General features: G+C 43.0%; 1 protein-coding gene across 1 annotated transcript in view; it reads left to right on the forward strand.

Moving 5' to 3' along the window:
- Positions 1-25,836, forward strand: part of LOC119661398 (paired box pox-neuro protein) — a 92,064-nt gene that overhangs the window by 39,811 nt on the left and 26,417 nt on the right. The window contains exons 2-3 of the mRNA XM_038070726.1: positions 19,024-19,164; positions 19,367-19,446. Coding sequence (XP_037926654.1) covers positions 19,024-19,164; positions 19,367-19,446 — 221 coding nt within the window. The remainder of the gene's footprint in view (positions 1-19,023; positions 19,165-19,366; positions 19,447-25,836) is intronic.

Raw genomic sequence — 25,836 nt, forward strand, 5'->3', positions numbered from 1 at the left:
GTATAGAAAACTGGGCTTCACATGCATGAGTGAATTCTATTTCACATTCAGGAATAAATTTTATAAAACAACCTCCGGGGCAGCAATTGGTAACCCCCTCTCCCCGCTGATATGCAAGGTCTTTATGGAGAACCTAGAGAATAAACTCGAGGAGGCTGGGGTGGACGATGAATTAGCTAGTAGCTAGCAAAAGGGAAGAAGCACGAACGATCCTCGAGTAATTCAACCGTGCCAACAGGAACATTGAGTTCACCATGGAGATCGAAAAAGAAAGGGTTCGCGGACTTAAAAATAATCCGGGAAAGAGGTTATTTTGAATTCAACATCTACAGCAAACCGATCCTAACACCACGAACCATAATATACACCTCAAACCCCGATTTCCACCATAACATGACGGCATACAACTTCATGATCCACCGGATGGTCACAACTCCGCTCAACGAAGAAAGAAGAAATAAAGAAATGGAGTACATCCTGGAAACAGCCAAGAAAAACGGATACAACAGGAACTTCAACGAAAACCGGATCAAATAGAAACTACGCTAGGCCTCCAGACAGAAACTTTCAACACTCCTCCAGGAGGCGAACACAGAACCTAGGCAATAGATCACATGAACCTACTCAGATCGGCTACACAAACCTAGATTCCAGGTCACCTTGACCAGCAGACGATACCTACTTAGGATCCAGTTACAATCAGTCAAGGACAAAAAAGGATGTACTGAAAAATGCGGCATTTATAAGACTTGTTGCCCTGACTGCGACAAGATTTATGTATAGCAAACAAAACGGTTAGTCTTGTCGACTGTTATGGGGTGGAGTGTTAGGATTCATAAAGGAGACCGAAAGAATAACCCACACATAAAGTCCGCGGTGCCCAGACATAGCAGGAACACCATTTATCGTTAGACAACGCCAATATTTTGAAGGAAGTGAAAGACGTTACAAAACTAGACCCCTACGGGATCCTCCTCATTTGAAAAAAAAGGTAAACAAGGACATGGGCAACAACTTTTTCTCCTTGGTGGGAAGGACTAGGAGAAGAAAAGAAGCATAGTTAAGATATCATAATTAGAGGAATCATTATAAAAAAACCCAAATTGTAGAGAAAATTTTCAAGATATAAAACACTGAAGAAGGGGATAGTTGGTTCCCGAAATACGTACATTACAAATTACTTTTAGCCAATAAAAAGGAAAATATCTTCAAAGCAAATCTTTCAGTCAAAAACCATTCGTATTTTGGTAGTGGTACTGTCCTCCTTATGCTCTCCATGATGTGGCAAATAAAGCACATTGGCGCTGTCTCCTGTGTATAGTTCAATTTATGTCATGCGCCCCAGCTGTAAGTATTCCCTAGGAATCGATTGTACTCTGACCTTTCGGACGGATATTTGGCGAGCTTCTTCTCCATTTAAAAAAGGCGAGCTACGATTTTAGGTTTCCATTGACGTAACGTATCACCAGTTTACATCCCTTCAGTGCTTTGACTGGAAGTGTTCTTCGCAGATTTCATTTGATGATCTTGCTGTATTGCTTGCACTGATTTCCCAGTTCTCAAGCTAGCGACCTATTTCCGCGAGAGGAACATAACTCGACGCTGTAAATTGTCTCAGTCATACTTGGTACCTTACCGAATATTATCCAACCTAGATTCTAGGATTAGGATTAGGCCGTCTCAGATTATACTGGTGTAAACGGCTCCCAAAAGAATATCAGAATATCAATTGGACCAGAAACATTAAAGGATGAATCTGCCATAACCAAATTTTTTGTTTGGCAATGAGCGCTATGAGGGATTCACTGAAGCCCCACGTGTTTGCGATATTCACAATCGCCATAGGAAGTAGGGTGCTTGCAAGTTTTGACTACTTGCTCTTTTTCTTCGAGGTGAAGATAATGTTTACTGTAATTATTTGTTTCCGTATTCCTCGTCTCCTACTCTAAGGAAGAAGTCTCCTTATTATAATGGAAGCATTTAATTTTCGATGTACATGGCTTAAATGTGTCATCTCTCAGGCAGTTCATATAAATATTATTCTTGGTAGCAAACACTGGGGTTGTGCTAGCTTCATGGCCTTGGAAGTCCTTACATTTGCACAACGAGTGATGTTTACTGCACAAGGCGCAATGTTAGCACCGACGAAGGGAACAAGTGGTTCCCGAAATATCGGGATTTGCAAAATATAAATCAACACTAGCGAATAGGAAAAATAAGTTTATTATTATTTCAAATCACCGCTGAATTTCGGTATCTTGATGGATGGAAGACATACAAACATGCTGCTCGTCGCCTTTACAGTAGGCTCTGTTTGATGTAACATTTATATACAAGTACCTATGTTTTCCCATTCTGCGAAACCTATATACAAAGGTGATTTTGAGTACGACGTCAATGGAGTCAACACAATATTTGAATAATGGAGTAATACAGAGCTGGTCTAGTGTTGAGCACAGGCCTTAAATATGGTCTTAATTGTTAATTGCTTTGTTAATCCATGTTTGTTTTTTTTTTATTAAACATGTTACGTTGGAAAATGAAAATAGTATAGTGAGCAACCAGTCTTACTTTGGGCCGGCAATTACCGGGTTAATATCATTCACTTTTGCAGTGCATTCATTGGTTGTAGAGAGCAGAGATCGAAAAGATCAATTCTATTAATTATCTGAGATTTGAAGTATCTATGTATCTTTCTAGAAAAGACTATGGTCAATGAGCAATAAACTCACAACCGCCAGGCGATCAGGACCATTGATAATAAATGTTATGATTATTAAAAATATTCCCGCAATATGAGACCGAGGACACTTGACTGTCTATCGCAAAGGTCCAGTGGTAAGCCGAGATACTAAAGGGAAGAGCATTCGCGTTTGAAATAGTCCTGGGTAAACCCAATGGAAAGGTCACGAACATGAGTCGGTTTTTGTTTAAAAAAAGACTGCTATTTCTAGAGCAGAGGTAAGACAACATTCGATAGGTTACCGCTCCCTGCGTCCGTCGTCATTCCTTTTTTTGAAAATCAAATTTGATTGGGGGAGTCCGTGGACAAAAAAAAAGAGAAAGTTTCGCTTCATTTGGTCCGGTTTTGGAAGACTACATACAGGAGCAGCAGATCGAGTCTCTAAGGCGCACGGAATGAAGTCGTGCATATGCGGTCAGAGACGAGATAGCTAATTGGCGTGTGGCGCATGTGGTCCATGGATTAGTGGGTCGATAGTGCCTGATGGTTTTCATGTGTATATTTCTCCACCCCATGCATCACATACCCGACACCGCTGCGCAGAACTCTTCATGCACTATTCCGTTTTGTTCATTGTATCTTATGTATACTTCCCCTGTGCTTGCTTCTTTCCTCCTCCTATATAAGGTATTGTTTGACAGTTCGTCTGAACTCCATACTGTCAGGTCTTTCTTGTCTGTGGGATTCTTCTTCTGTAGGATTTTAATCTCGCTATGATCTTCGCTTTTCAACAACCCCTCTGCTCTTTCCTTCTAATTCCTCTTTTATGAAAACTTATTCTACCTTATATTTCATAATCTCTTCTTTTCCAACCTACCTAAGCGGTATCTCTCTATATTTCCTTATACATCCTCGTATGTCAAAATTGACGCTTACCATCCCGTACTTGAATTTGAAGAAGAATTCTAACATTCTAACTCCAAATCTCCGCGCAAATCAGCTAGATTCAATTTCCATATAGCCAGCTTTGACGGTGTCGACTCAGCCTTAGCTTCAATCAATTGACATCGCGTATAATCCATGTTAACTTAACATGTGCTCAAGCTGGCGATTTACTGAACATTGGCCCCATAGCGATCATCAAGCTATACTAATTAGTGTAATGGAAAGTAGAAGAATGGCATATCCGATAGACACAAAGTCATCTCAACATTTTATCGATGTCCGCTGTTTCCACATAACAATATTTCCTCCAACAGAAGAGAATTGACCGAAGATCAAGTTGAAGCTTTGGTCCGATCGCAGAAGAACATTCAGACTTGATTCTTAGTCCATTTTAGACGAAACGTCCAAGACCGAGGAGGGACCCTCTGCCAGACTCCGTTAAAAGAGTGGAAAAGGCTCTGGCTGAATGCAAACCCACCATCCAGTCTCAGATTGTCTGACTTTCAAGACATGTTAGACAACCTTGTTCTCGACGCTTAGGCCCTCGAGCGGGGAAGCAGGGAGAGTAGCGCAAGGGACCGAAGTCTATTAGAGGCTTTGCCCAGTTGAATTTAGTTTTGGCCAATGAAGGTGATGCAAGAACTTTTCGCAGGGGCGTCTTCCTCTATCGTAGACCTGACCTTTGTCAGCTCTGCACTGGTGTGTAATATGTCCTGGCACGTTAGCGAGGACTACATAGGCAGCGATCACCAGGCAATCATCTTTGACCTGATAAGGGAGCCATAAGCCTAGTAAACAGGATACCTAAAGCAAAGAAAGGTATCAGGCCTGGTCTGCAAAAGCATTGGACGAGGGAAGCTTCTTAGAAATGTAGCTAGGCCAGCCTACTAAGGCGGGCGGTCTCACGGAGAGAGCTTTTTATGTGACACAATGCATCGCCAAGGCATGTGGCGCATCCATGCCTAGGAGCTGCTCATTCCCCCAGTAGAAGACCGAATTACTGGTGGAATAATGAATTGGCCAGTCTTCGATCAGCTTCCCACCGAGCCAGACCAATGGCTCAGAGGGCGGTAGGAAGGAGTCATCGGGGACAAAAGGAGCATGCTTACAAGATAGCTCGCAGAAACTCTCAAACTTACCATTCAGCGGAGCAAGAGGGAATGCTTTAAGGACCTCTTATCGGATGCGGATGTAAATCCCTTGGGGAGCGCCTACAGAATTGTGGTGAGGTGATTGAGAGGACGGTCATCCCCACAGAACACGTGCCCTACTCTCTTGCTGAAAGTTATCCAGCTCCAGGTCTGGATGGTATACCGGATATGTTCACTGAATTGTTCGAAGCGTGCATGTCCGAGGGGATATTCCCTACAGCATGAAAACGCAAAAGCTGGTATTGCTGCCAAAGGCTAGTAAACCTTCATGTGAATCTTCTTGTAGACCTCTAGACACTATGGAGAAAATGTTGGAGCGTGTAATTTACAATAGATTACTCCCCATCGTCGACAGCCAGGGAAGCCTTTCAGATCGGCGGTATGGGTTCCGTAAACCCAGATCAACCATGTCAACCATGCCATCAAGATGGTTATTGGTTTGGCTGACAATGCAATTCACGGAAGGGGTAGTACCAGTAAATATTGCGTGGTGGTAATCCTGAACATCAAGAGTGCATTTAATTCAACCAATTGGTGCCTGGGAACGATTGGTGTTCCCACCTACCTCGCAGCTATTGTTGATAGTTACCTGCGAGAACGGACACTCCAAGGAGTACGCTGTTTCCGCGAGTGTCCCACGGGGCTCCGTACTTGGCCCACTATTTGAAACATCATGTATAATGATGTAGTTAACCTTCCGGTGGTGGGTTATGCCAATAATATAGCATTGATTGTAGTCGCAAGGCATCTAGAGGATGCTGAGTCATACGCTTGCGAACCGATCAGTGTTGTAAAGGCTTGATTAGAGAGCGCTGGACTGGCACTTGCGGAGGAAAAAACGGAAGCCGTCCTCACCACAAAGCGCCACAAGTGAAATTACACCCGAATTAGAATTGACAATCATCTCGTCACTTTCAAGCATCAAATACTTGGGAGCGATGATAGATACGAAGTTAAGTTTTAAAGAACACGTGCAATTTGCTCGTGACAAGGGATTCACGGCGAGTATGGCCTTGGCAAGAATAATGCCGGAAGTGGGAGGGCCACTGTATACTGGTAGGCCACTTGTTGTCATGGGCGGTGAGCTTGCTTTATGCATCCCTATTTGGGGGAAGGCATTTCGCATATCATGTAATGCTCATAAGCTGAGTGCGGTCTATAGGAGGATAGCACTAAGGGTTGGTTCTGCCTTCAGGACCGTATTAGATAAGACTGCATTTGTCATCTCCGGATTGATGCCAATTGACATCTTGACAGGTGAGATGATGAGTATATATAATCTGAAGTCAGTCTATTCTTTGTCGCAGACTAACAATGCCGAAAGGGAGAGATCTGTAAAGAGATGGCAGGGGCGTTGGGACCACTCGGAAAAGGACCGTTGGAGACATAGGTTGATCCCTACCATCATGGACTAGCTTGGGAGACAACAGGGGGAGATTGATTATAATCTCACCCAGTTTCTGATGGGGCATGTCGCAGTACCTCTACAGGTTCAAATTGGATAATTCGCCCAATTGTTTAAACTGCGAGGGAGTCCCCGAGGACCTAAAGCATATATTCTTCCACTGCTTGAGATTCAGGGACGAGAGGGGAGACTTGAAGAAAATTTTAGGTGTAGCACTGATACCGGGAAATGTGGTGAGGAAAATGCTAACATCGCAGGAGCATTGGGATGCGATAAACTCAATGGGGAGTCGGGGGTGGTTTTAGTGGGTAAAAATGCCACACTTTGTCGTGTCCAGGCCGAATCTTTTGAAGATTTCCACCTTCTCCTAAAAAAAAAAGAGAAACAGAGGGGACAGACAGTAAACCGATTGAATAATGTTTTCTTTTTCACAAAATCATAAAAATGGGAGGTGTTTTATATATATTTGTTTGTGATCGATAGAGTCTGACCGATCAACCGATTGCCATAAAAATTGAGATGAATGTTAAATTTTCAACCGTGCAATCGTAGGGGGTGAAGAGTTTATGTAGGGGAAGACGGGCGGTTTCCCTTTCAATACTCTTGAATACTGTACTCTTTAACCCAATTAAAAAATTGCGAGTCCCATCCCCGCTGAAAAAGTTATGGCGTCCTGAATTAGGACTATTTTGATGTCAAAATGGTAGGGCTTTACTTTAAACCCCATCCATAAATCCAGATAGGAACTACGCTTTTGTAGCAAGAGGAGGTTCAGAAAGCGGAGGCGGGAGAGCTAGTTTACGCGAGGGAAGCTTTTCTTAAAGAAAAACGAACGGGTGAATTTACATTGCACATTTTCAAGGGCAAGGGAATCACAGTTATGGGAAGTTGACCAGATCACGAAGCAGTTCTCGAGCGTATTTCTCACGAGGGAATTGAAGAGAGCTAAGAAGTGTTGGATGTAGTCCTAATCAGAGGAGGAGCGAAGTATAAAGCCTGGCAATTTTGTTGCTCGATTGGTGATTTCCAGGCAATGGGTGTCGGAGCGGAGCTTATTGTCGAAAGTGACTCCGAGGTCTTGAGTGGAATTTCAGCAGGATAAGGAATGTTCGTTAAGAGAATAGGAGACGGAAGTGCGTGTAGATTTAATCGAGTAGCACATACAGTGACACTTTCTGAGTTTAGCGTTAAACTATTAGCAGAGCTCCATTGGCGACGATATAGCGGAAAACAGTTTAAGGTCATCGGCATATAACAAACAGAGCAAGTAAGAAGGGGGGAAGGTCGTCGATAAAAAGTAAAAATAATAAAGGACCCAGAATAGATCCATGCGGGGCATCAGAGGAGAGGGAGAAGGATCGGAATGTGCAGTCGTCAAAAGAGACGCGGCAGGATCAGCTGGAAAGGTAAGAGGCAAGCCATAAAACAAGTGGTATGGGAACGCTAAGAGACGAGAATTTGGATAGAAGTATCTTGTGATTTACAGTGTCGAAGTCAATGTAAATGTTATATACTTCTAGCTGTGACATTTGGCGACAAAGTTGGTAAAGTCAAGGAAGCTGGAGGTTTACGGAGGGAGGGAGGTTTACGAAGAGACCAACATCAATCCATGGGGAGCAGCCTTATAGCGCGATAAGGGCTAAGTTGAAAGGAAACAGCCCTCCGCAAATCAAAATCTATTGCGGCCTAAAGAGAGAGTCCCACAAGGCTATTCCAACTATAACAGAGGATGAGCTTTCCATTGCCTGCCAAAAGTTAGGGTCTAAAAAAGCATCCCGGTTAAACGGCTTGACTTTGTTTGCTGGACAGTATGGAAAAATCGTTGGAACGCATTTTATACAACAGGCTGATCCCAATTGTAGACAAAGCGGGAGACATGCCCAAACAACAATACTGTTTTCGTTCCGACCGATCAACAGTGGACGCTATCAATGCAGTGGTCAATGGGACAAAAGATGCAATTGCAGATATAAGATGGCAGGGTGGTACCAAAAAAATACTGTGCTATCATCATTCTCGATATCAGAAATATTTTCAATTCAGCGCAATAGCTCCAAAAGTCAGTAACTATGACTACAACTAACGAAACATTTCTATGTATGAAGGGAAGATTTTCTGAACCTGCGTCACCTATCAGTGTTTTCATCCTGTAACAGCGAAGACTACATCAGCTAAAAATCGAAAGTCATCACGCTTCTGAGAAATTTCGCCTGTGAATAAATTAAGGTAATAACACTACGCAGCCACAACCATGCAGGCTTCAAGAAGCTGCAAAATTTTCCACCTCCTCGATCAAATGAAGCGATAGAACCTAACAAACCAAAGAATCATAAACATGAAAAACGCCCCAGTGTACTCTGCCACTAATGATCCATTGAAAAGAACATTTCCAATTTTGACAAAATAATACGTTGTGCAGCACGCGTGGTTACAGGTTACAGCCACCCCCTGCAATCCACTCTACCGGCCAAACTACCCACGAGCACCTCCTAAAATTGCTAAGCACCTGAAGGCTGCGATCTGGTTGCAGTTCAAAAGGGAGTCATGATCGTTAGGTAAATCGATGAGACGTGATCAAGATGACAGATTTCTTTCTCTCCCCCGGGGCTCCCCGTCCTTAGCCTTTTGTGTTACTTCAGCCACCCATTATTTGATGCCCGTATCAGATAATGTTTAATGTTCGGCACCGTCGTTTGATCGGGTACTTTTGAGCGATGAATGTATGATATGAATCTGGCTATCGCGTGCCATCCGCAAGGGCGCAAACTGAAGTTGAAAACCCAGACTCCTTCGGGTTTGGCAAGTGGCAATTTGAGTCATGATCGATCCTCATTTACTTTCATCGAGAATACATTGTATGTACAATTAGGAGTTGTAATCACTTCAATCGATTTTTTTTATTGAAGATTTAAGGGAAAGGAGAAAAGGGTGGTGATTTTGTTTTTCATATTGACTCTCAGCTCTTGAAGATGCACAGAGCACTCAAAGGTTCTCTTATAAAATTAATCAGAGTGGCTTCATCTCAAAGTGCAGAAGGAGTTTAATCATCCCTCAGCTGGCGATGTCCACGATGTTCAACCTGTACCTTACAATTACTACCGTCTTGTTTGCGAAAGATGCCAAAATTTGTTCGTCATCAAGAAAATGATGCGCTCACGCCCAGATATGTTTATGTGAAAGCCTACCTACGAGTCCGCTCTGGTCCTTGGTGCTTCTTAACTACCTGGCTATCTTCTTACCTCATCGCTTCGGTCCTTACGTACGTCAACAATTTACTGGAAATTGATCGATATTAATAAAAGTTAATGGAGTGGGCCTCACAGTCTTCCAGACATGATGCGCTCCAGAAGCGTGTTGGTTAACTAAATCGAGACTTTAATGATTATTTGGCAATCAAGTTATATATCAATAGCATTTAATACGATTGATGGGGGTCTGGAGGATGGTATAATTTCAATTTGCAGAAAAGATTATTTTATTTGGTTTCATTTGGTCAATTTCGCACGGAAAGTTGGGCTCGATATACGGTGGAGTGTCAACGACTTTCCGGTCTAGGTTTAGATTTTGTTTATAAAACAAAACCTTATCAAAGTCGGTTCAATGTCTGTCTGTCCGTCTGTCTGTGTGACTTTTTTTCAGCATTGGAAGTTGGAAACGTTCAAAACCTACTGCTAGCTCCTGCCATGCAGTTATGTGCGACTCTTACTCACTGAGATTACCTCCTTCTTCTTCCACTCTCTCCGCAGGACTGCTCTAAAGCTGGACTAAATTAGTTCATAACTGCGGCTCGTTCTGGTTCTTTCCCTTTCTTTTTTTTTCGGACTGCCTAAACTGCTCCTAAATATTTGCTAACACTTTTTCGGTTTGTTTCCAAGCCTCCGTTGACTCCAGCATAGACTCTACGATATTTTCAGGTAATAAGCGCTTATATGTGGCAGCCTCCAGTCTTGTCCGGTGCCCAGTAAATCTGGGGAAATCAAACACAACATGCTCCATATTTGCAGCCACTTTAACGCATCTTGTGCAGAATGACGAATCGTCATGCCCAAATTAATACAGGTATGCACGAAAACCTCCATGTCTGCTCAAGAATTGTGCCAGCTCGTGATTCGATTCCCCGTGACTTCCTCCAATCCACCTTCGAACTTCCGAAATGATGCGGTATGTCCAATAAACAGTTTGTGACTCGTCGAATGACGCCACCAGCGCTCTCGACTCAGTTTAGAACTTGCCACAGAAGTGGAGAGCAGGTGGTGGAAGAGTGCCATTAGTAGGCGGCGGAATGACAAGAAAAAATTGGCGAGTCTTCCGTCAGCCGTCATAGAGAGAAGTGTCGAGAAAAGTGTCGCTGACGTTGCTCATCGCTGACAGCTGATATTTTGTTGTAATTTTGATTTCATCATCATCATCATCAACGGCGCAACAACCGGTATCCGGTCTAGGCCTGCCTTAATAAGGAACTCCAGACATCCCGGTTTTGCGCCGAGGTCCACCAATTCGATATCCCTAAAAGCTGTCTGGCGTCCTGACCCACGTCATCGCTCCATCTTAGGCAGGGTCTGCCTCGTCTTCTTTTTCTACCATAGATATTGCCCTAATTGCCCTGTAATTTTGATTTATCGATTTGAAATCGCATCTGGATCGAAGTATCCGACTCGCCCCTGCGTACTGACAGCTCGAAGCCAACAGTGCTCGGTCTCTGACTCTGACAGCAACGCCTGTTTATTTTCTTCGCTCGGATAGTTTCCCTGATCTCGGAAAAGCGGACGACATACGGGTAGAAAATGGCCCAACCGATGGTTTCCAACATGAACATGAACGAACTCAACTCGTCCGAGGCCAAGGACCAGCCCGATCAGAACTGTGATAACCGAAATGGACCACAGCAACAGCAGAAATCTCAGTCAACTGTACGACATATTCCGATTTTCGTCGAACAACGCGATCAGCCCCTTCTAAACAAAAACGTCACCAACATTCAGCGATCTGTCCAAGTCCGGGTCAATTTTCGACCGTGTCAAAGATATCCCAGTGCGAAGGATCATGCCAGAATTTCGGACAATACCACCAAACGCTGGCCGAACGGCGTCACCAAATCGAACGATCTCCATCAATGTGGCATACGGAACTTCTCAAAAAGATATCCACGGAGCAGCTTCTGCGGGTCACCATCCCCAGCAGCAACGACAATACCAAAGACAGACCCATCACATGCGTTCTATCGTAGAGACGCCGGCCTTTGTTCGCTAGAATGTCTACGGGGAGCATTCCTAGTACGCATGCTGCTTCTCCTGATGTTTCTCGGATTGCCCTTACCCCACTCCTAGTTTCCTATATTTTAGTTTATTTTTCAGCACAGTTGTTCATACTGGAGCTGCGCAGAATACACTGGCTTCACAGTGGATGTCGTTCATTTCAATTACGCGTTGGTCGGGCTGGACGAGGAGGCAGTTGGACTTGTCTCCGACATCCTCGAGGACTGCTCTTAGAGTCGGTTAAAAAAGCAGCGCGACTGTCATTAATTCAGACGGCTAAATTTAACCACTTACTGACAGAGCTAACGCTGGGTGACCGTGCGCCAAGCCAACTGCTGCGTCAGATGAAGCAGTTGGGTGGTGACAAAGCCGGCACCGACCTGCTACAGTTTTTGGGGCTGGAGACGTGTGCGGATTCGGGGTCCCTGGATACACTACCCGTAGTTGGTGAGGTGTCCCGCGACAACTTAGGTCAGGTGACTCAGCTGGATTAGATCAAGGTCTAGATCCGCCTCCCGAAATGGACGATCGGTTAGTAGGTCGTCGAGACCTTCGCCAAGTACCCGGTCAGGCTGGTACTGCAATTTCTCCCCAAATAAATCAGACTTGTCGAGAGTTCTGGCAACTGCTACCCGAAATACAGCACCAGGTCATCTCACAATTTACGCCGGGGCAACTATCTGGTCGATACAGGCACTGAAGTCTCGGTTCTTTCCGTATTTCGGCATAACAATTTAACACCACAATCATTGAAACTTGCGTCAGCAAATTTTTCGTCGATCCGCACGTTTCCTTGGTGCTTCATAATCGCGGATATCAGTATACCCATCTTAGGTGCTGATTTCCTCTATCATTATGGTTTGCTAGTGGATATCCATAATAGGCCCCTCATCCCTTGGGTTATCAGGAAAAATCTCATCCTGCTCACCCGGCACTCTTTCCATTATAACCGCAGAAGCTTGCAGTTGCGCAGAAAGATTTCGAAGAACTTCTTGAGCAGGGTCTTTGCAGACCTTCAGACAGTTGTTGGTCTTCGCCACTTGACATGCTCCCCAAATCCAATGGCGACTTTGTGCCGATTACAGACGTCTAAATGCTCAGACGATTCCAGACCGATATCCCATTCCACTTATCCACGACTTTGCGCACTCTTTACCAAACTGCCGTATCTTGGACTTAGTGAAGGCATACCATTAAATCCCTGTAGCTCCCCAAGACATTCTGAAAACGGCAATATGCACACCTTTCGAACTCTTCGAGTTCACTTCCACTTCTTTTGGACTGTGCAGCGTGGCTCAAACCTTTCAATGATTCGTCCACTCTGTGCTATGTAACCTCAGCTTCTGTTTCGTGTCTTTCTCTGAGTCCGAACATTTAAAACACCTTGAGTGCATGGTTTGAATTAGGACGTAGTTTGTTAGCCGAACTCTTAAAATGAAAGATTGCCTTGGAGGATATTTTTCCTTTTTATTGGCTAAAAAGTATCTAATCTACGTATATGTACAGATTAGATACTTTTTAGCCAATAAAAAGGAAAAATATCTTCCAAGGCAATCTTTCATCTCGAGCGCATTTTTCAACATCTCCTTGGCCGGTCTAGTATTCAACGATGGAAAGTTCAAATTTTTATAATCACAGATGAGATTCCAGACAGCCAACCGGACCCAGTCAAGATAAAAGCGATTTCGAGTGTTCTGCTTCCGAAAACTGTTAAGTATCTGAGAAGGTTCTTCACTTCAATCGTCGTTTCTTGTCCAAAGCCGCCCATAATCAATCGATCCCTAACGCCTCCTTGTGTGGGCCGAAAACCAAAGACTCCCGTCTGACTATGCGGTTTCCAGAGGCAATCCAGGCGAATAATACCCCCAAGCAACAGCTGGTGGATGCTGCACTTCTGGCATTCCCTCAGCAAGATGCACCCCTAGCACCGCCTATGCCTGAGATATTGCCGTAGTTGCTACTCTTCACCAAAAAGAGAATCAAATCTGGCAGCCGCTGAGCTTCTCCTCGAAACAGCTCAATCCCGCTCAACGGAACTACAACACTTATGATCGTGAGTTACTCACCACGTACCTCGCAATTGAATACTTCTGGTATTCCCTTGATGGCAGGCCATTCACATTATTCACAGATCATAGTCCACTCACTTTTGCTTTGGAGAAGACAGCGTGGTTTCTGGCACTTTGCGGCGTATTGCAGTGATCAAGATCCCAGCCACTGTCGATCTACTGACAATCGTCCAGGTACAAAAGGACGAGCTTGAGGACCAACTCCAGATACACATTCAGGGAATTTCCTATCTTCGGCTCAGCATCCTGAATATTCTGCGAGATCTCAGACAACGCCGTCCGACCAATTTCCGGAAGGAAGTATTTTACGCCAATCACGATCTAGCGAGCCGAGTTGAGGGAGCTGCACGTCTAATTCCTCGTCGAGACCACCCTTTGCTTTCAGCTGGGGATGGAGTGTTGTTTTCTCCCGCTTTTATATTGCATGCTTAGCTGCTCAAGCTCAAGCTAGTTTCTTTTGCGCTGGGAGGGCCTCCGACATTCCTCGATTTCTGAATTCCACCAGACATTAGGATTTCGTCTTCGGAAAGCTCTTCGTCGAAGCGTGGAGGCATCACATGGTCGCTGCAGTCCTTGCACAATCTCTGAAACTCTTTTATTTGCACTTCCGGACAATAAATGTCTTATAGAAGTACCTCCTTGAATATTTCCGCATTAAATTTGTTGATTATCCAAATCATCATTGTTCTGTTTGTTGGCTTCACATGGCTACCCATACGAGGTTTGAAAAATTATAGCCTGATTCTCCGCTGACATGCCACTGCAGATCCTTGGCTAGCACATCACTGAGGAAGGTGAGGTCCACCACCGATTGTAATTATCTCCCCGGGAAAGTGCTGACTCCTCCTGAGTTGACAAGTATCACATTCAAACGTCAAAATGTTCGAAAAAATCAAAAATTTGACTGACGGTTTCGTCCAGGGCAGAGGCAACTCATCAGACGCTGCCTCACCTCTGCCCTGGGAGCAGCGTGACCGAAAGTGCCAACAGGTGGAAAGACGCTCCCTTTTATCATCGCAAAAACACCACAAGGTTGCGAGTTATATTTGACTTAAAACGCCAGTCGCGCCAGGGCAGAGGTGAGGCAGCGTCTGATGAGTTGCCTCTGCCCTGAACGAAACCGTCAGTCAAATTTTTGATTTTTTCGATTCTTAATGCTTGGGGTGCTACGCTACAAACTAGGGATCCATGGACTAAAAAACGAGGGAGTATGTTGCTCCTCATTTAGTCCGGTCCACCATCAAGTCAAAATGTTATATCCATCCTTTTGCATTAGTTTCTCTGCTACCGTATTTTTCTGCCCATGCGTTGAAGGAAGGCTTATCGGCGCTCTCTGTGTGTCACCGTATGCCCTCCTTAGCCTTAACACATTAGTCTCGCTCATTGTCTGTAATCCTAATTAAGCCTGGAGTGCTGCGGAGAAGGGTAAATTCATCGAGATCCTTACGCTCGATCACCAACAGATCCTTGCTCGTTCTGACCGCCGCTATACCACTAAGTGATGCTACGATTTTCTACTGTCCTCCATTTCCTCCGTCCCCACCCACTTTAGGCTCTAGCAACAGGTCGCCTTTTTGTGATCGTCTTATGCGTGTGACGTTTTCACTCAACTCGGTCAATAAGGTATCCGTTTTGACTTTACGCAAGATCTCCGCGTACTTCCTACTTTCTACCTTCTTCCAAGTAAAATCTTCGGTGGGGTTTGTGGCCTTTTCCGGATAGCAGGTGGGTTTCCGTCGTTTGTTCATTTGGCCGATCGTTGTGGAGATTGCGCCTCTTTATTAGCATCCTTTTGTCGCTTATTGTTTATTTCTAAGGTATCCTTATTAATTTGAAGGGCCTCTTTGGCAGATAGCTTCATAGGGAGTCTATCTGTCTGTCTGACACCCTTTTCTGAGAAACCGCTGTACCGATCGACATGAAATTTGATAGAAAGACACCGATTGACATGAAATTTGATGGGAAAATTGTGGATTTAAGGTGGGTGTACAATTTTTTTAACCGAATATAGCCATGTTGGACAATAAAGTTGAAATCATTTGTTTCTTTATTTAACACAATATTTATTATTCACAATATTTTCCATTGTTTACTACAACCTTGGCCCATCTTTCTGGCAGCGTCGGAAAAATTCCTCATCTTGGCAGGCGATCTAGTGAGACATGTATTTACCGGCACTTCGTGCCGGCGCGAAACGTTGGTTAGCTAATCCGTAGGCTATCGGTTGAAACAAATGGCAGTCCGATGGGCCGGGTTGGGTAACACCTCCCAGTTGAGTATTCGCAGCGTTTCCTGGACCGCTTTTGTGATATGCAGCCTTGAATTATTGTGCTGGGAAATGACATTCTCATGTCTGTCCTTCCATTCTGGAAGCTTCTCTTGCAGCCCCTGGTTGGAACGCAATAGTCGCTGCCGGTAAAGTTCTGTCCTCACCAATTGACCTGGTTTCAAGACCTCGCAGTGGATCACTCCTTTCTGGTCCCACTAGACGCATAGCAGTGTCTTCTTACCGTAGATATTCCTCTTTCGATACGATGTTGATGGCTGGCCTCATGAAACCCATGATGTTTTGTGCTTCGGATTGCCGTGTTAGATCCACTTTTCGTAACCTTACAATCCGATGCAAGAACTGCTTTCTTTCATGACTTTCAAACGGGAATTCGCAGAGTGGTGGGGCTAGAAAGTGATCATCTCTTTAAGGGACTCATTCTCAGAAACTACCCAACCGAAAAATCTGCAAAAAATCATGAAGCTGCCTCTATACGATGTCCAGGCCTCGAAATACTCTCCATATCGATATCTACTCAAATTAAGTTAATAATTGAATAGTATTATGTTTTTGGGAAATTTACTTGATAAGAGGGTTTCGAGTTTATCCCGAAGCCATAAAATATAGGAAGTCATGTATATAGACTATATTATGAAGAATGGTATCCCCAAGTTTGATACAAATCGGCCTATTACTGATAAAGTTACAGTAGCTCAAACTCGTCTTTTAGTCTTGAGCTCTTCCAGCGATGCAGTCTTTATCTCGTCAATCATTGCAAATCTCCGCCCTTCCATAGGTCTCTTCAGTTTTGCGAACATTCATCACCAGATATGACCCTTTCGAGCATATCTGAATCGCCGCTGACGTCATTCAGCAGCTCCTGGGCAATGCTTATGCGATAGTTCTTTTGGTTAAAATTTAGCAACTTTGAGACAAACTTCGCTGCCATACGTCTCATGCCCAAAATATCCAAAAAAAAATTATAACATGAGCTGACTGATATGCCAATATCCTCAGCAAGATCTCTTATGGTAATTCGACAATTTTTCAAAACAATTTTCTTCACAGTTTCGACGTAATCATCTATTGTTGATTGAGCGTCCAGAGCGAGGTTTGTCACTGACATCTTCTCGGCCATCTTGGAAGAGCTTGTACCAGGTGTACTCCTAATTAATTTCCGATTTTTGGTTGATGGATGGCGTTTTATGCTTTGTGTCGCTGTTGGTCACACATAGCTGTCATTTTGTTTAGTTGTTGTCGAGTGTCTAAACGGCGTTGACGTTTCCCCAAAAAGTTCCTCCAGCAAGTTTTTATTGCGCATCAAAAATGTCGGCGTACGTACCAAATTTCGAGCATATGTGCCATGCATTGCTTTTCATGTTCAATCAAAGAAAAGCGGTGTCCAAGAGCCACTGTGCACTTGTGGAAGTTTATGGTGATCGTGTATTAACACTTCGAACATGTGAAACGTGGTTTCGACAATTCAAAAATGGAGATTTCGACCTGAACGACGCCGCACGCTCCGGCAAGCGAAAATCGTTTGATGACGCCGAATTGCAAGCATTATTGGATGAAGACAACACACAAACGCAACGACAGCTTGCAGATACGTTGGGACTTCAACAGCAAGCAATTTCGAAGCATCTGCGAGCCATGGGAAAAATTCAGAAGTGTGGAAAGTGGGTACTGCATGAACTGACCGAGAGACAAATGGAGAACCAAAAAGTGACGTGTGAAATGCTGCTTCAACAGTACAATTGAAAGTCTTTTCTAAATCGTATTGTTACGGGCGACGAAAAGTGGATTGCCTTGGAGAACCCTAAACGCAACAAATCGTGGGTGAGTCCAGGCGAAGCATCGAAATCAACGGCACGACCAAATCGTTACGGTCAGAAGGTCATTCTGGGTGTGTGGTGCGACCAGACCGGCGTGATCTACTTTGAATTGCTGAAACCTAGTGAAACTGTGAACGCCGTTCGCTACAAACAACAAATGAAAGATTTAAGCCGAGCGATTGCGGAGAACCGACCAGAATATCAAGAAAGACAGAAGAAGGTGATTTTGCTCCACGACAATGCACCATCGCATAAGTCGAAAGTCGTTCACGACACGCTGGAAAAACTCAAGTGGGAAGTGCTTAGCCATGCGACTTACTCACCAGACCTGGCCCCATCCACCTCTTGCCTCGTTGGGCCTCGCGGTTTCTGAGAAGCGCTTGGACTCCTACGAAAATTTGCGGAAATGGCTCACTGAGTGGTTCACCTCCAACGACAGTCAATTCTACTGGCGTGGTATTCACAAATTACCAGAAAGATGGAAAAAGATGTAGAAAGCGATAAAAAATATTTCAAATAAAATAACTATTACGGTTCCCTTGGATTTATGTGTTTTATTCATAAAAAAACCGGAAATTAATTAGGAGTACACCTGGTACCATTTGTAAACATGTTTTGTATAATACTTAAAAGCAGACTCATCGTATGCCATTGTCAACATCTTAAGTGTTTTAGAGCACTTGTTTCCATTTTTTACACAAAATTTGATGCAAATTCTTTGCTCCATTGTTTGTAATAATGAAAAATCGCCAAGCACAATAAAACACGTCTAACTTTTCTATCTGTCAAAAACAAACTAAGTGTGCTATATACTTGAAACTGTGCACATATGTTGGGGGACATGTATACCAACACACATGGACGAAATTTCGAAATTCGAATGTACGTTGCCCGCGCAATTTGAAAATTCATCTTACAAAAACTCTTTCTGGTAATATTGTTTGAAATATTCTCCCATTGGGACGAAAGCTATTCACCCCCGATAGGACTCACCGCAAAGCAACTCCGTCGGAAGTACCTAATATATCCAAGTCTAGCCAGAAATAGGTTATCACTTTGCAAATTGCAAGCACAGCTTATCCGACTAAACGTTTTACAGTCCAACCGCTTAGATAATTACCATTTCGTTGGCATTTCCAGCTTCCAATAAAATAATTAGGTTGTAATGCTTCTGTGCGCGAAACAATGGCAAATTGACGCACCCTTTCAGCAACATGTTAACAGAATCCATGGACCGCAGGAAGCCAACGAAGCACGAAATGTCTGCTCACGAGCAACTAGTGACCGCGTTGTTATGATCGTGGGCCATTTTGATGGCGCTTCTAATGATATCCATGTTAATCACCAAATAAACATAGGGACCTATCCAGATTCTTGCTCACCTCCACTTCTTTTCACGTTTCTTCCGCAGGACAAGCAGGTGTAAACCAGTTGGGCGGCGTTTTTGTCAATGGACGTCCATTGCCGGATTGTGTACGGCGGCGTATTGTGGAGCTGGCATTAATGGGCGTCAGACCGTGTGATATCTCGCGGCAATTACTCGTATCCCACGGTAAGTAGCACCTTTTCCAGATTTTATAGATTCAAGTTAAACGATCCAATAATGTGTACGTTCATTCACTGGTAATAAGCCATGTAATTAGAACGCTCCGCGGATAAAGACCAGTCAGAACACCATAAACGACCTTCACTAATTTTGAAGGCATCATGTTTAGCTAATGATATAGGTCTAACGTTCCTTTTTTTCTTTCCAGGATGTGTATCTAAAATTCTAACGAGATTTTACGAAACTGGTTCAATTAGGCCAGGGTCAATTGGTGGTAGCAAAACGAAGGTCAGTATTCAAAATCTTCAGTGATTAATCAAGAGTTAAATAGGTTTAGTTAGAAATATATGGACAATGTGAGTAAGATTTATGTAGTAGATACCCCGTGCATGGGTGCACATGCATGCACAGTGGGGCTCCTATTAAATGGAATTTTCAGTGCAAGCTGATTTCGAAGCTGGAACTCTTCTGAGTAATCACTCCATTTGGCTTGGCTAACTACAATAATGCAAAGCATTCCCTTGAATGGTCAATTTTTCCAATATTAGTGATCCTTAAAGGCGACACCAGAGACCAGAAGCTTCTTGGGGAGGGTAAGATTGTATGCCCTTCTTCAGGCAAGCGTTGAACGCCCCGAGTAGCAAGTTAGATAAATGCTGAAAAACATTATCCCTAAACACCAAATCTAGACGAAGCCATGGCCTCAAACTTGGGTAAGAACACAAAGTCGTGTGTATGATTAACACTAGATCAGTCTTTACCTCTGCAGTGAACCACGCTAGCAACTCGTGAGCGGTTGCACTCCCGTGCATAGAGGAGAAGGTCTAAATGTGGCCCCCCCTTTTGTTTTTCGAGCATGAAAAGAAAAATGAAGATCGGCATGTCAAGTTTCATGTGCTACGCATTTCAATATTCTCCTGGTCATTGATTCGTAAGGAAAAAACATGATAAAATTCCATATATTTTTAACAAAATCGTATATTTCGACGTATCCAAAATTTTGGTTTTGATGTAAAGTGTGGGTAATATGGCACCCAGGGGGCCATATTGGAAGTATGAAAAATTCTTTAAAAAATATTCTCCAAAACTTAACAATTAAGTAAAAAATAAACAATAAATTACCTTCTTTTCTTAAAATTAAGTAAATCCATTAATAAAAAAATAATAATGAACATAATAAAAACGAAATCAAGATAAAATGCATATAAAATAAAGTTATCGGCAAAAATCGCAAATATAATAATCTCCTTCGTTTCCCGCACAAACGCAATGAGCCCATAAATTGCATCCCTGGCATTGAATCCACTCCTCCCCTTGTTGGTCATTTGAATACCTTGCATCACAAAATAAGCATTCTGCATCTAAGCTCGTTGGTATTTTATCATTTGAAGGTCCTTCGTCGAAGCTGTCGGATTGTGTGTCTAAATGATTTTCATCTGAGACAGTGGTTTTCCCTCCACGGCTACGACTTTGGATATTGTCAGGATTCTGATTTCCATCTGAAGCACTTGATGTACCTGCCAGGTGTGTTCTATATGCAGAAGAAGTGAGTACTTTTGGTGTGGTACGTTTTCGCCCTCGATTCGAAGTTTTATTTTTAGGTTTTGGTATTGGTTGAATAATTTCTGGTGAAACTATGATGTTTAACTGATGATGCAACAACTCATCTCTTTGCGATGCAGTCAAATTTTCCTGTGTGTTGCTCCCTGGGCGATTTTCGGAAGTGTTTTCATCGTTATAAACTTGAGCTTCTACTAAAAAATCTGCGTCAGAAAAAATCTGCGGATTAAAGGGGTAGATTCCGGTGACGCGAAATCCATTTGCAGCGATTTCTCCTGTTGAGCTTCGTAGATAGGCTCGACCAAACAATTCGGCGATATCGTAGGGTTTAAGCAACCGATCGGAATGCAACAAGAAATTTCGGATTTCTTCACTATAATAGGTTTTTAGTGCCCCCATAAAGGTTTTATCCAGGGGCTGAAATTTATGCGTGGTGTGAGGTGGAAGAGTAACTATTGTTACATAGTTCTCATGAGCTAACTCCAGAAGTTCAATGTTACGAGTGTGGCTGTAATGCCCGTCGAGTATTAACAGTACAGGCGACTCCTTAGTTGGATTTGTTTTAGAAAGAAAATGACGAAACCAATCGGTGAATAAATTCGTTTGAATCCAGCCGGATGGGTGGACTTTGCCGATAGCACCATGCGGAGCTCCTTTCATAAGTATATCGGAATAATTTTTTCTGGGGAAAATCATCATGGGTGGTATAAAAAACCCGGAAACATTCATACAGCAAACCACGGTCATCAGTGATCCTCGTTCCGCAGCAGTTAAAGCACCTATTTGTTTTTTGCCTTTCTTCCCAATTATTTGAGGAACTTTAGATTGAACGATTGTCAGCCCGGTCTCGTCAACGTTGAAAATGCGATCAGGAGGGTATCGAATTTTTTCCATTTCCGCCTTCAAAATCTCAAAAAATTCCTTTACTGCCTCACGGTTAAAGCCTTGAACACGGGCAAAAGATGTTCCTAATGGTTTCCTTAAAGGAAGTTCGTGTTTGTGTCTTCGTAGAAAAAGGTCTAACCACGAACGCCCTGCTATTTCCTTAGTAAAATTGTTGGGTATGTTATTTTTCAAAGCTAACTGATAGGCCATTCGCCGAACATCTATTCGTGTTAGACCATAGTATTTCGCTTCCATTAGAAGAATATACTCCACGAGTTTCTTTTCTATATTAGGTGGAAGTACAGTTTTCCTGCCTAGCGGTTTTTCAACAATTTTTTCAGACTCTCCTAGATCGTGCACCAACCTTCTTAATGTAGTCCTCGGTACGCCAAACATTTTTACGGCTTTTTTGTAACCCATCGTCTTACTCCTGACTGCATCTATAGCTTTTTTCATTTGTTCCGGGTCCCATGTTTTCCTCTTTTTGGCTACGGTTAACATAATGCTGTTCCGGGGCATCTATAGGAAACAATACAGCAATCTTTAATCCTTTTGTGTTTCAAACATCGATTATGGCCCCCGGAGGCCATAATCGAAATCGAACAGGGGGCCATATTAGACTTATGCAATCACAGAAAAAAAAGCAAAAAATAAAACGAAAAGTAAGCCGTGCTTCAGCATTACCTTGATATGTAATACTGCTGAACCTGTAAAAACTTTTTAGCACAAAACACCATTTAAACATGCCACATTTACAGGAATACCGACAACAAATATCTTCTTAGAAGAACACAAAGAACAGAAACTAGAATTTGTCTCTACCATTTGTCATTTAAATGACATATGGATACATGAAAAAACAGCTGTTAAGATTGTGGTTGTTGCACAGTGGCGTTTTTATCTGTGGCTGTTTTGTGTCGCGTAGAATCGTAGGGGGCCAAAATACCAGCAGGGGCCAAATTTAGACCTTCTCCTCTATTAATTTGAAGTTGCCCATCCAATTTAAATTTTCCCGCTCTTAAGGAGTTTTCTTCGCAAACCAGTCTTTAGAGTTTGTGTAATTCCCTGGCTTGTATGCTGAGTTCGGTTCTTTCTACCCAGATTACCGCTCCCTCGTAGCTTTCCGACATGGGTCTTCCAGAGTAATTTTTGGTCTAACGTAATTCACTGTTTCTCGTTTCACCTCCATGTCATGTAACCTTATGGCTTACGTCTCCTAGTGAATTAATCCAGCCAAAACCATTATGGTGGTTTGGCCGGTCAGAATGGCCATGTGACGCTTGGGGCTGGAATCTCGCTCCAGCCATCGACAAACTTCCAATATCGCAGTACTTCCACTTGGAATACACTGGCAAAACTTGGGAGAGTATACGACTTGAATACACTGTGTGTATTCCACAGGCCATCTTTGATCCGTCGGTAAAGAATCGTTGCAACACGCCCTCGATCTTCCACTTTGCCCTAGTTGGAAAGCCCACAGCAAAGTTTCTCCTGAAGTTCAGCTTGCGTGTGCCATACTCCGTGAGAAATGCCCAGATTTCCCGAGGTACTTCGTCTAGGATGTTGCTGTGGCCTTAGGACTTCACTGCCCAGCATCCGGACTCACGTAGTCTGACAACACTGCACGCTGCTACGTATTTAATATGGAGATCTAGGAGGAGGAGATGCAGGAGTACATTGAGATTATCTGCCGACCAGGACTGCAGAAACCTAGTAGCACCTACACACGTGGTTCTTTGAATTCGATTAAGCTTCATCCTATTGTATTTTTTGCTCAAAGCCTGCCACCATACAACAGAGCCGTACGTTAGGATCGGACGCACTACAAGGGTGTACATCCAGAGAACCATCCTGGGCCGGAGACTCCATTTCTTTGCAATGGTTCTCTTGCAGGCATAGACGGCTATACTGGCCTTCTTAACCCTCAGTTCTATGTTCAATTTCCAATTTAGCTTTGGATCCAGGATTACACCCAGATACTTCACATTAGAGGAAAAAAACAATCTTTGTTCATTCAGCTGTGGTAGGTGGAATTCAGGTATCCTTGGCTTGGTAGTGAATAACGTCAGTTCCGTTTTGGTTATGTTTATGCTGAGTCCGTATCTTGCGGCCCACAGGCACACCTTTCGCAACGTTCCTTTCATGATGTCGCTCATAATCCTTCTAAGGGTTTTTGGATGTTGCGGATAAAATCCAGCTCAATAGGTTGCGTTGGATGGTTCATTTATTCGATGTGATTGGGGCCGGAAAACCGATATGGACAATATATGACAGACTTTCCCTCAGACGGAGTGATTGACCAGGACGCCAGACAGTTTTTAGTGACATGGAGTTGGTGGAACTCGGCGTAAAACCAGGATGTCTGAAATTATTTACTAAAGCAGTCTAGATGGGATCCAGTTGGGATACCGAAAACACACTTAGGGAGCCTTGAAACAGGTTTTAGGTATTCATTTGCAGGTCTACGTTGAAATACTATAAATGCATTTAAGAAAGGATATTCGGTTATACACGTCACGGCTTATGAAAATAATGCACTAAAGGCTGTTCATTACTACCTCCGCCATCACCCTCACTACTCTGTTATCTACGCTACATATCATTATTAACCTCTTGATTGTGCCATTATCTACTTTACTATTCGATGAATGTTTTATCATTCGTGAACACAAATAAATGTTCTTTCCTGTTGTCTTGCCTTTGGTGATGATTGATTATCCTTAACTCCCCCTGGAAACGTGGTGCCATTCTAAATTTCTACCATGCCTATTCTATGGTATAATCTATCGTGTTGGTACATACATATCCTAGTTTTCTATTCTGCAATTTTATCATGCGACAGGAGCGAATACTGTGAAAAGCTTTGATTTGGAATATGTGTACCATATGGACCAAGAAGATTCTTCTGAATTCCTCGGTAAATTAAACGAATTTATATCATTTTTCAAAACAACTTTCTTGTGTTGGTTTCTCAGAGCAAACGTTTAGGCCACAATATACACTGGTATTATCTGGTACTCCCTCTTTTCAGGCTGTTTTGTCTGCTTGCGCCACTCGCAGCCTTTTACGAACCTAAAGTCGTCTCCTAAACATATGGAGCATATAGATTTCTCCATTGAGAATAGCCCGGTGAGGGTATCCAGACTTCAAATTCGGTAAAACCGGGCCAGTGCATAGGAACATCCTCGCACATTATGTAGGATGCGATTAGCAGATCTTGTAGGAAGCATTTTTAAAGGGGACAGTGCTCCATTAGAAGCCGTACTAGAAAGGAAAAGTCGGAATCCCATTGTTGTGGGAAGCTATTTATTTTATTTACTCCTATTTTATTTAATTTACTCCTGCGCAAATCTCAGAGGTATTACCTCATTCTGGTTTGTAAATTTTTACGACTACGTCCATCAATATAGTTTTGCTATCAACTTCTAGGATCTGTTAACCAATATTTTTCCTGCTAGCGCTTCCCTTATGATTAAGACATACATATAATCGTTTTTGTTAATATTTTACATTTTTCGATTTGTTTGTGGATAAAACTTTATGACTTACTAGCTGGCCGGACAGACTTCGTACTGCCTCAATCGATAAATAAAAGGCCTAGACTTTTGTATAAAATAATTTTAAAACAAACGAAACGAATCCGTATTTAATAAAAAAGCATATTGTGAAGCATTCCGTCTGCGGATTCGATCAATTTCATTATGTCGTGATTGCTGTTGTTGTGTTTGATGTGCACGAACTCGTTGTATTCTAACCCTATCTACTTCATTATCACTCACTAAATAACGCAATTCTGACATAGCAATACGACTATTTTCTTGATCTGTCTCTCTCTGGTCATCAGTGCGGTTAGCACGTGAGGTAGCTCTTCGCATATTTGATTGACTGCGACAACCTAAGTCAGGTCGTCTTCTCCTCGGCATCGTAAATTGTAAATAATCAAAATGAGAAAATTTTTCGCTCACTTAGCAGTAAAGTGTCACAATCACAAAATATAAAAAAAAAGCACATTACCTGGAATGTCACTAACACAAAGGATCGCCAAAGTGAAGAAAGTTCTCGCGCACTCATAGATATCGTAACGCAATATCGTAATACTTCTTTCCGTGTTCTAAAGTGCAAGAGGATGAATTGACATATTAGTTGGTTGTCAAATCTCATGTCAAATATTATCGTTGCGTTCAGAAATTTAATTTGTAACAAAACTTAATATCTAGTCTGGGTTTAGGTAGT

This window comes from Hermetia illucens, chromosome 1, assembly GCF_905115235.1.
Source record: "Hermetia illucens chromosome 1, iHerIll2.2.curated.20191125, whole genome shotgun sequence".
In the NCBI taxonomy this organism is placed as follows: domain Eukaryota; kingdom Metazoa; phylum Arthropoda; class Insecta; order Diptera; family Stratiomyidae; genus Hermetia; species Hermetia illucens.